Source organism: Bradysia coprophila, unplaced genomic scaffold, assembly GCF_014529535.1.
Source record: "Bradysia coprophila strain Holo2 unplaced genomic scaffold, BU_Bcop_v1 contig_94, whole genome shotgun sequence".
NCBI classification, from domain to species: domain Eukaryota; kingdom Metazoa; phylum Arthropoda; class Insecta; order Diptera; family Sciaridae; genus Bradysia; species Bradysia coprophila.
The window spans coordinates 7,730,616-7,742,855 of record NW_023504022.1 but is presented as its reverse complement, the minus strand read 5'-3'; the positions used below and the strand labels follow the sequence as shown (position 1 = coordinate 7,742,855).

The window sequence follows — 12,240 nt, the reverse complement described above, 5'->3', positions numbered from 1 at the left end:
AACGCCGACCCGTACGAAACACCTATCCGTATCTAAACCCTTTAATGTGAAACTCTGACAGAAACTTAAAATATTCTTAAAATATTTAACTTTTACTAAAATCCAATATGGAAGCCGGCAGTCATTTCGTTAGGAGACCGGAACGTTTCACAGTCGTCAATAGGGTGCCAACGAAAAAAATATCATGAAATGCACTGCAGAGAACCTTCGGTGTCTATCTAGGTGTCCTATCTAATAAAGCGAAAATAGTTGAAATTTGTTCAAATTTGGCCAACCTTTATGTTAAAACTGCTTGACGCCTTCTACCTAGTTCATACCAAGGTACCAATCAGGGAAAAAAAAGTTTATGAAATTCGGCTCACCGGAGCATAAGCTAGGTCCCTTGGAGTGAGCTCATATCCGGCTACTCGGCTGTACAGTGAACGTGGTGTTTTTGCTAATATCTTTAGTAAACTTTGACCGAATTTCATGATTTTTTTTTGTTTGAATGGTATTGACGTTATTTCCGGTTTCCTAACAAAATGGCTGCCGACCGCCATATTGGATTTTATTAAAATTGATAAAAATGAAGTGAAATTCATCCGTTTTCGCTATTTCGTTCCTAAAATTACGCCGTAAACATGTTGCACTTGGGCTAGGTGGACAATAATTTTAAGTACAGACGTAATAAGATGATGGAAGTATTAAGGTAACTGACGTATTAGGACTACGGAAGGATTGGGGTCACTGACGAATTAGGGTTACGGACGCGCTAGGATCACGTACGTAATAGGTTTACGGGTCGTACGGGGCTCAGTCGCAGCAAACGCTCCAACTGTTCTGACGGCATGTTTCGCTGATTTGGCATTTCAAGCCACAATATGTTTCACCTTACTTAAACTAAATTATTTTTACACTAACTAACTTAAGCTAATATCCTCTGGTACTACCGTTAGCTTGTTCTTCTTCTACTTCATTTTTCTGTTCCTGCACGAACAACTTTTTTACTTCTTCTAAATCTGCCTTCATGTCCACAATTTGAGATTTTAATTTTCGGTTTTCTTGTTCCAACCTTTGATTGTGTCGTTCCAATCGTGTTATTCTGGTCTCATATGTCTCCGTCGCTCTCGTGTATTTTTGATTAACTGTCTCCAATTCCATGCTTGTTGCTTTCACGATTTTGGAAATTGACTTTGGCGGCAATGGTGGTTTCACTTAAAAAATGTAAGAAGAAAATGATTAGAGATCATTCTTTTCACACATTCTTTTCGATATACAATTATCTTCCATATAAAACAAAAACCTAGCAAAATCGGATGAAATTTACTCGATTTATGAACCAAAAACCACCTAGGGCCGATCCCGCCCAACAAAAACAATGTTCAACAACTTTGTTCTACTCGTCATTAGATATGCAGCTATTGAGTACGTATTTCTGTAGATACGAAAAACTAAAAGACACCTGTAGGGCCCTATCTCTGGAAGGCCCGGCCATACCATGCCCATTTCCCAATTTGACCTTTTGTCCACAACAATCGGGAAAAAATGAATGAATTCATCTCGGTCGGACAGACGGACATTTTTTTTATTGCGGATCATCTATGAAAATGCCCCTACCCTACCCCTACTTGCTAAAAACCGAAAGAATTTTTCAACTTACCTTCAGCGTTTTGAGTGACAAAGTTTTTCAGTTTGTCCATTACCGGTTCGATTTCCCGCCGCAAAATCATCGGATCAATTAAATGACTAATTTTCTGTAGGGTTTTCACGACGTGAAAACGTATTAATTCTACAGGATCAGCACTAAGTAGCAACACTTTTGGTAAAATCATTTTTGTTGTTGTTTCGCTATCACAGAAATTTACGATTGCATTGATAGTTAGCAGGCAAGTCCATCCTGATGCGTATGTAAAGAGGAAAATTCGATTAGAGAATGAACGATAGGATGATCATCTATGTGATGTAAGACTTACTGTACATGTAGTTTTTGCTGCTTGACATCAACAGTATTTGGGGAATAATCGCCTGTTCGGCCCAGGCTAAGCCGAACATTTGAACTAATTTCGTTATCGTCAAAATAGCACGCTCTCTTATCGACCGCAGATCATCTTTTAACCATTGAAAACATAGCCCACGTAGCTTTTGATCGAAAAAGTCTTGTCCCAATTTCTCAGCTAAAGCGGGGATGTATTCAATAACTGCTAAACGAACTCGCCATTCGGTGGCTTTGGCTAATTTCTCGATTGAATCAAGGAGTGACTGAAAGAAAAACTTTGTCAACACAATGTTTCGTTCCACTTGCGTAAATCTTTACCTGTGACAACTGATCGATTAAAATCACTTCGTTAACACAGACCAAATTCGAAATGATGTTCAGTCGAACCTCAAGACACTCATCTTTCAACTGAATCAAAAACAACGGCAACAAATGCACGATCGTATTATGTGGTCCTAGAATGGGACTCAAACCCATAATGACAGAAGCCAATGCCGATTTGACATGCGGATCGATATCAAAGACCAATTCCTTGACAAATGGCAAAATTGACGTGATGGACACCTGATTGGCTGTGTCTCCGGCGACGAATAGTTGTTTACAAAACTCCTTTATTTTTGTCGCAGCTGACGCACGTACCTCAGCCTTTTCGTCTCGGAGAAGATATTGAAGAGCTGGTACCAAATCAGAGTTTGTTATTTCCGGTCCGACGGCCTTCTGTAGATCCGTCAATTTATCAGCATACATGAAACGTACACGCCACGACGAATCATGCAGACTATTACGTAATGTGGGCATAACTAAATATTTGACATCTTCCTGTCTCAATAGTTGGGCGATGATTACGCAAGCTTCAACAGCTACCAAACGAACAGAGTCCTGATTGTCTTGGGCTATCTGAACGAACAACGGTATGATATCCGATTTTAGGAATTCTAACCCAACGACTTCAGAAAATTCTCCAAGTTTCTTCGAAGCGGCATGACGAACCTTGTAACAATTACAGTTGATGAAAATATTTCTGGTTTTTTGTGGAGCAAAAAAAAAATCAATTTACCATCAGCGTATCGTCCTTGCACAGTTGCCGGAAAATTTCTCGTAGTTCTGCTTTGACTGCCAACGAAACGCGCGGATAACAAACCGAAAAAAGAGCACACGCAGAGGTTCGTGAAGCATAACTGTCTCCGGAGGCAAGGGTCCGCAGAGTTGGAATGAAATGGTGTAATATCGGGTAGGACAAGTAATAATACACGTGTTTACAGTACTGCTGTATCAGTATAACTAAACTCATTTATTGACATTACGATCACAGCGTACTACGATACTACATCCACTTCCTCTTTTTATCTTCTTTTCATCTTTTCTCAGTATGAAAGAACTGCCAGAAGAGCACCAGTAAAACCTACTATGACAACGTTACAAACAATTTACGATTAGCCACGAATTACTAATTATACAAATCAATGACAATATTATTATCAAGTAATCAACTGCTGACATTATCTAATCCATTGTTTCCTTCTTGTTTCATTGTTTTCTTTGCAATTCCATGTACTCCAGTTCTCGAGTCTTGACCAAAAGCGTCTGTAAGCGTCTTGCAAGCGTCTTCATAGCAGATGTACAGTGCAAATCTGAACAGAAAAAAAATCTTTGAAAGTACATTCTACCTTTAAATATTTAACTTAAATAACATTTCCTCCTTTATTCAACTCCTGATTCAACGCTTCTAACAAATGACGTAATTTTAAAGACACAATTCCTGGCTCTCAAGCACAATCCTATCAGTCAATGACCCTTCTTTTACTTGACACCTCAACAAAGCTAATGCAAGCTCATGCTTCATTCAGCCTGACCTAAATTAGTCTTAACATTCAACTTAATCCAGGACCTTTGTCCTCAACGGAATTTAATCCAAGACCTTTGTCCTCAACGGAATTCAATCCAGCGGTCCTTTGATCGCGCCACGGAATTTAATCCAGCGATCCCTTGACCGCGCCACGGAATTCAATCCAGCGATCCTTTGACCTCAGCGGAATTCAATCCAGCGATCCTTTGACCTCAACGGAATTCAATCCAGCGATCCTTTGACCGCACAACGGAATTTAATCCAGCTTATCAATCTAACGCTCAGTTGCTATCACACTGATGCAACTGTCAACTCATCCTTCACCGAACGGAATTTATTCCCACTTCAACAATAATTCCAATTCCTTTCGTCTGTAATAACGAAATCCAATTTCAGACCCTTGTCTGCAACAACTCTCTCACATTCCTTTTCCAGCAGTTAGCAATTAGCTAGAACACAATAGCTACGCTTCTTCAGGCTCGCTTTTAGAAACTTAATCCTAAACTGCGTAATAAATCTAACTACTAGCTCACACTAGGCTTCACAATTTAATCCTGACATCGCATCCTGACACTCAGTTCTAATCTTAAAACCCTTTTCTTTTCAGCCTCAAAACCTTTCCTCCTCGTGGCACCGAAGCTAAACCCTTGCCGTGCTAACAAAATTCAATCCTTGTCAATCATTCTATTAACCAGTGATTACGCAACTCTCCTTCACTTCCTTTCGAAACGACACTCATAATTTCTCTTTCTTTAGCGCCCATGCAACTCACTCATCCATTGAACTACAATTTCAACCACCTCATCTCTCATCATAAAACTCAAACTCATCAATCATATTAAAGCAAAATATTTCTGTTTACTTATCTTTTGTTTCCAATTTCGATAGCCTTGTTATTTTAAGGTAAATTTCTGCTTCCCAAAATTGTCCAACCGAACGAGCCAATCTTAATCTATTCGATATTGCTGCCCTTTCGTTCCATGAAATGTATTCGCCTTGTCGTAGTGATTTAAGCCAGCCAACCGTCATGTTGAAATTTCCATGAAAAATTTAATTCATCCCGATCGCTTTTTCTCAGCAAATTTCGAGTCAAAACTGTCAACAAGCAATAACGTATACACGGCGCAGAGACGCCATTTCTGATCCATTTCTCGTTTCAATCCTTTTCTTTCTCCACTTCTAACGCAGTTTCGATTCACTTCAAGTAGCCAAAGTATTCACAACAGATTCACGTCAACACAACTAGGCGCACTAATTCCTTTTACAGATTACTTTCCCGATCACGACATTTGCACTAATTTATTTCTACGCAAACATCCATTCTTCATCCGAATAAACCACAACCACATTGACTTTTTGTACATTAACCAACGCGCCATTTATCACGTACACAGTTTCCATCTTACTAATTCAACAGTTTTCTTTCACTCCCTTTCAGAAAATCAAAAAAAAAATCCTCATTTTTTTTACACCAGACGCCATTTCTCTCACCGCGGCACACACGCTATTTCATTCCTCATCAAAACGCGTTTCACTCAAAAAGAATTTTAACTTACGCGATTCAACACTGTCGATCACCGAATCATTCCTTTTTTTTTGTCCGATAACAATGCACACGATCGATTCGATATCCTCGTCGCCAATGTAATATCGGGTAGGACAAGTAATAATACACGTGTTTACAGTACTGCTGTATCAGTATAACTAAACTCATTTATTGACATTACGATCACAGCGTACTACGATACTACAAATGGGTCTCTAAATCGGCCGCACTATGTTGAGCGGCAACAATGCAAAGCGATTCAACGGCCTTGTCCCGTACAACAAATTTTGCAACAGTGGCTAAACTCATCAAAGGTGGAATCAAATACATAGCGTAATCAGGTCCACCAATAAGATCTGTGCAAACAATCGATATGATTAAATATCGGAAAACATGACAGACACCCAGTTACGCACCTGTGAATGTTCCCAATTGTTCAGCCAAAGACAGTAAATCTTCGTCCTCATCGTAGGTGATTATCGTTAAACGAGGAATCAACTCGGTACGGGCTCTTTCTTCTCCCAGTTCCAATGCAATAGTCGATAGATTTTTTATGGAACCGAATCGCAACTGCAAAGTACAAATACAATTTTGGTGGTCGTTCTTTTTGATGGCATTCATCACAAAGCGTCAACGATGTTTAAACTTACGTGAGCCATTATTTTTGTATCGGAGAAAGTAGTCAGATATTAGTTGAAATGATAAGAATAGAGACCTGGTTTGTTTATAACTTTGTTTACATGAATTGTCAAATTACTTAGTGTAGTGGTTGGTACGACTGATTTGCGAATATTGCGCGAAAATTTCAAAACATTAAACGACATCATTTTTAAAATGTGAATTGTTAGCGGAAATTTTTGAAATGTGTCTGTAGACACTCGATCAATACCAGGACCCTCGATACCGTCCAATGAAAGCATAAACCGGAGGAAATAGCGAAAATTTCTACAACAAAAAAATGCGCCACAAGTGGCAGATGATTTTATTGTTTTATGAGACTGAGGTGTTTCCTCAGCATCGTATCGTTGCAAAATCTTTTCAGTACAATTCTTGTCGACATATTTTCTTGTTGAACTTTTCTTGGTTAAAATTGTGTTTTTACTTCTGGTAAAAGAAAAAAGGGCAATTTTTCTGCATTTCATAAACATATTCTAAGTACGACTCGGAGCCAACGCTTTAACAAATGGTGAATCTCACAACGCGACAACTCTTCTTCAAATTCTGGTTTTTTAGCTTACTTATCAAATGAGTAATTTGTAGTCGAATAATCATTTCAACCGCCTCCTCTGTTTTTCGTAGCTATTTGCGGGCAAACTTTTCCAATGCGTCTACATTGTTAAAAACATAATTCGACCCATCGACCGACTGTTTCATTCGTTACATATATGGCACTTTTACCGTCTTTCAGTTTCAAATAAAATCTTGAAACCGCGGAATCCGTTCAGTCACAATTTTTCAGTCAACAAAAATAAAATTCATTTATTGGAATAAAATCACAAAATTCATTTATCCAGCGAACATAAATAACTAAAACTAAGAAAAATGAAAAAAAAAATTTTTTTCTTCAGATTTATCACGTTTTGGCCCCCCGTTTATTTCTAGTTATCTTATCGATTCGCTGTGACATGCTGCGTCATACTGTCGGTCTGATAAACTGTCGTTAACACATCGTTGAGTAGAATTAACATCAGCCGTAAGTGCAGCTTACGATTTTGTAGCATTTGGAATAAATTTAACAGACCGTGACGCGTCGTCTCTGATCCAAGGACATGCTTTAAGTCGTCTGTAAATGGACACGGGAATGAAAAATGAAATCGATTCGACTCTGCGCAAATCAACTCACCAGAAAGCAATGCAAACAATGCAATGCGGGAAGCCATTCGTGTTCGCAATTTTGTGTTGTCTTCCCTTGCAGCCGGTCCGCTGGAACGTTTCCCTTCCGGCCAAATGTTATTTCTGTAACAACAACAAACGTGTCACCAGAGACTGCCGTTGAATCAACAAAACACTTACAGTATCACCATCAGAAGTTGCTCAATTTTGTCCACTTCAATTAATGATTTGGCCGCTTGGATAATTTTCTTATTTGCTGTGTGACTCACCCACGGTGCACCCAATAAACGATTAATAATTCCGCGTCGCAGCCATTGCGACCGGGCTTGTAAATCGAATACCTCGTCCAGCAGATTCAATGCCGATGTTAACGCTGGATATTCGGAAGATTGCTGTGGATGAAGAGGAAAATTTTTCATTTTTCAATTTTAGACCCTTCCAGACGTTTATCGATGTTACCTCTAAGTGAATGGGAGCAACGTCCAAAAATGAAGCTTCCTTCATTGGACCTTTGCCGAGAAAAATGTAGCTGGTCAGGTACACCTGCACGGTCAGCTATGCCCTCACTTACCTTACAACATAGAAATCTATAAAATATACTAGGTTTCACCGGTAGTTTTGGGTCAGAACCCTTGACTTGACTGTTGTGTAAATCAGTCAAAAAACCCTTAAAGGGTAAATGTGACGCAAGTCCTCTATCTTACTTACAAAATAACTGATATAGCTGAGGGTGACGCATTGTGCACCGTACGTAAAATTCCTATCCACAAAATATTGACCCAAAAAAATTTTGAAAGAAAGTTTTACAAAAAGAAATTTGCGTCACAAGTAACAGATGTTGAGGAAACTATTGTTAGAAAAATAGTAAAAAAATGTACTGAAAGAATTTACACGGAAGAAAGCCGAATCATTTTGCTCATTTTCATACAAACATCAATATTTCGAAGTTCAATATATCGGCAAATTTTGAAGCTGCAGTAACGTGTGATAGCTCGTTGATCTCGTATTGATGCCTAGAAAATATCTAAGTTTGGGGGTCGTTGAGTTAAGGGGGAGAACTCAAAAATTTGCTGTAAATATGCTCCGCCGTCCTCAAAAAATTTTTGTTAAAACATTTTTGGTAGTTGACTTGCGTCACTCCCGCTTACTAACGTGCGAGCATGATATTTGAAAATTTTAATGTGAATTCATTTCCGGACTAGTCTCTTATATATCTTACTCGCTGCTCATGATCGAAACACTGTGGTAAACTCAAAAGGAGATACATCCGAAGCAGCTAAAGCTGCTTAACCATCCTCCTAGGTTTTCTTTATGGGACAGATAAATTGCTTGTGAAAACTTTTATACAGACTATAGGATATTCTTGGATTACTTACTCAGTGCAAAAACTGCAGTCTGTATAATCTGTTGGAATCAAAGATTGCGTTTGAACATTTATTCAAATATAATCCTCCTAATATAATTTTTGTATAGGACCTTTAATGATTTTACATAATAACAAAATTCATTCTATCATCCCGACGACAATCATGGTATGTGAATTATTTGTATTAGAATGAGCGATAATTATAACCTCTCCATAATTTACGCCTCTAACATACAGTTACCGCTAACAATTTTCTCCAATTATACATCAAAAAAACATTTACAGAAAGCGAGTGGACATTAAAACCACGTTTAATAAGGAACAATTTTGAATAAATTATTTGGCAACACATAACATAACAATGTACGTATGATGACACAATGGGGTTGCTCACAAAGTGCACACGCGAAAATTGGAAAATTTCCTGTGTACGCAGCAATGTATGGGCTCAGTGGTTATGTAGTACTAGTCTTCCACCAAACCGATCGGGACTTCTATCGCATCGATATTGATAACATAAAGTTCAATCAAGCTTTATAATTTGGATTTGCATTCATGTGTCTGGCCTACATTTAGGCAAGATATCAATTAACACCTGGATTTTCTCATTTGCATACTTTGAGGCGTCGGTTCGGAAGTCAGGTGAAGCCGGTGGTCTGCACTTGTTATTGGAAGAAAGAGGCCGTTATTGGGGTCCACAAACAAATGAAATTAAATCAATAAAACAGAATGAATGCCTCCCCTTCAAGAGTATGGTTTGTGAATGTCCTCCGTCGCTACGGTTGATTTTCATTTATAATTTATTAAAATTTACCCATTGCAAAGGGAATTATTGGTGTTCCACAAAGAGGTATTACGAATGAAAGTTTTCAATATTCCATCAACCGTTTGCTACTGCATACACGACGTTTTCATAAATTCAAGGATGTATTCCGCTAGAATTCATAAATTTATCGCTCAAATGGTTTCCTTCGTCGTATGGGTCTATGGCATGGAGAAGACAGGCCTACAGTTAGGCAACTCGTGCTGAAGTCATTCTATTGCATCTACACGGAAAAAAATAATGTGGCTGTGGTGGTACCCATAAGTGGACTTAGCACGGTCCTTATTTTGAATAAGGCTGTATGCCCCAATGGCATTGCCCCATATTGGAAAAACTGGAATGAATAAGGCTGTGTGCCGGATATAATGAGTGTATTACTTAGATTATGAGATTACTTCCCATATGAAGTACACCTCATAATATGGTTTTCATGCTTCGGGGCCGAAAATGAGGGCAATTTTTCGAATTTTCTCGGGTTTCCGGCCCTCTGCATGAAAACTCACATGTGCACCTGTTTGGGACGGTTGATTTAAGGCACTTTCGCTTGTAGACCTCACTTCGTTCGGCCTACAATCCGCGAAATTGCCTAAAATCAATCGACCAAAACAGGTACACAAATGACTAATTTGGACCTATAATATAGATGTGTGCTTTATAATATGGGTAATAACTACATATTATGACGTTTAAATATTTTTTTTATGCCAAATACTGCGAAAGTTTGTATTTTCGGTCCTCAAATGGTGACCGAAAGTAAAAAAATTCAGGCCTTGGGCCGAAAGTAAATGTCACTGTCATGATTTTACTTTCGCCCCGTGGGCTTGCGTATTTGCGGGCCGAAAGTAAATGTCACTGTCATCATTTTACTTTCGGTCCTCATATGTCGCGAAAACACATGTTCACTTGATTGAAAGTACGCATTGAGTGTAGTGTTGTGTTGACGATAGCCAAATGTTTTGTGAGCAAGTGAATGTATGTTTATCCTAGCTTTTTCTGAGAACGCGGCTTTTGAAAATCATAATCTTTGGCTTCGTTGGAAATTCTTTTGATATTTCTTTTCAAACTTTTTTTTTCGCGACTTGTTTACCGCTTCATTGTGATTGTGATTTTTTTATACTTGCGTATCAACATTTTCTTTGCAAAAAACTGAAAACACTCGGTGTTCAAGATTTCGATTTGGAAGCCCAGAAAAATGATGTCAAATTTTCGGTCGTTTTTCTTTCAATTTTTAATTTTTCGGTTTTCGGTTGTCCAAAAAAGACTTGAACAAATTTTGTTGGTTTTTCTTTCTTTCAAAACAATTAAGTTACCAACCATTTGGTTGTTTTTCACTATTTCGAAACAATTATGACAACCAAAATTGTTCCACAAAATGACTAAAAGTGCTGATTAGTAAATGCTACACAGTCCATATTGTAATAACAACGCTTCAAAATAAAAACATGTCATAGCACAAGTAAAGTTAGCACATCAGTAGCATAGGTTTCAGTTAGTTTCTCGGGTTAAGCATCAATCGGCGCGGTTAGTACTTAGGTGGGTGACCGCAAAAAACATGCAAAATAATAACCTATGCTACTGATGTGCTAACTTTACTTGTGCTATGACATGTTTTTATTTTGAAGCGTTGTTATTACAATATGGACTGTGTAGCATTTACTAATCAGCACTTTTAGTCATTTTGTGGAACAATTTTGGTTGTCATAATTGTTTCGAAATAGTGAAAAACAACCAAATGGTTGGTAACTTAATTGTTTTGAAAGAAAGAAAAACCAACAAAATTTGTTCAAGTCTTTTTTGGACAACCGAAAACCGAAAAATTAAAAATTGAAAGAAAAACGACCGAAAATTTGACATCATTTTTCTGGGCTTCCAAATCGAAATCTTGAACACCGAGTGTTTTCAGTTTTTTGCAAAGAAAGCTAGCACATTTCTATTTTAAAATTTTTTCAAAATGTTGATACGCAAGTATCACAAAATCACAATCACAATGAAGCGGTAAACAAGTCGCGAAAAAAAAAGTTTGAAAAGAAATATCAAAAGAATTTCCAACGAAGCCAAAGATTATGATTTTCAAAAGCCGCGTTCTCAGAAAAAGCTAGGAACCGACTATAGGAACTGTCATCTTATGTATTCTTAGTGCCCGACGGTTTTCACGAATGTCAGTCACTTTTACTTCTACTTCACTAACTGTTCTTCATTTTTAACGAATACCATTTACTTCGACTCGCAAAACTCTGAGACTTTACAGAAAAAGCCAAGCCACAGGTCGAGATATATACGCAAAATACACCACCTATCAATCTACGGCCGAGGAGCACATTTTTAGCTCACTACGAGGAAGTGGTGTATTTGCCAGTATATCGATCAAATCAACAAAAAGAACTACCAAAACACCTCGTTGGCTGGAGCTAGCCTCCATTTCCTTCAAAAAGTCAAGAAAAGATATGTACGAGACTTAGTCGCACTTAATTTAAGATTTGTTCCTTTCACATGAATATGAGTCCCATACAATTGCTCAATATGGGGCACACAGCTATATTTTTTACTTCTAAAATATGGGGCCTGTACCCTCATAATACATACAGCTATATTATGCGTAATGTACCGATAATATGTGTTTCTAGTCCATATTATGGGTATACAGCTTATATTATAGGCACATTAACCATATCAAGCAAATATGGGCTCAGTTGCCATAATATTATGGATCTCTTACCTATATTATAAGTCATACAGTCAAAATATCCGGCACACAGCAATTGTCGAAAATACTTTTTTTTCAGTGCGTTATCATTTGGTCTTTATTGCTGCACTGTTCATTAAGATATAGAATTTTGGGAATGGAAATGAA

The 12,240-nt window shown here is 37.9% G+C and overlaps 2 protein-coding genes across 2 annotated transcripts; both read right to left on the bottom strand.

The window, feature by feature from the left end:
• Positions 1–1,932: 1,932 nt before the first annotated feature.
• Positions 1,933–6,113, bottom strand: LOC119085517 (serine/threonine-protein phosphatase PP2A 65 kDa regulatory subunit-like). The gene is made up of 6 exons (XM_037195932.1): positions 6,018–6,113; positions 5,784–5,937; positions 5,572–5,723; positions 3,033–3,188; positions 2,294–2,965; positions 1,933–2,238 (listed from the first exon to the last, which is right to left on the bottom strand). The coding sequence occupies exons 1-6, from the start codon at positions 6,024–6,026 to the stop codon at positions 1,933–1,935; spliced, it is 1,449 nt and encodes a 482-aa protein (XP_037051827.1). The 5' UTR covers positions 6,027–6,113.
• Positions 6,114–6,826: 713 nt separating this feature from the next.
• LOC119085232 (sorting nexin-13-like) lies at positions 6,827–7,721 on the bottom strand. Its single transcript, XM_037195546.1, has 4 exons — positions 7,660–7,721; positions 7,381–7,592; positions 7,211–7,323; positions 6,827–7,150 (listed from the first exon to the last, which is right to left on the bottom strand). Exons 1-4 carry the CDS (start codon positions 7,702–7,704, stop codon positions 6,975–6,977), a joined length of 546 nt encoding a protein of 181 aa, XP_037051441.1. The 5' UTR covers positions 7,705–7,721; the 3' UTR covers positions 6,827–6,974.
• Between the last annotated feature and the right edge of the window lie 4,519 nt (positions 7,722–12,240).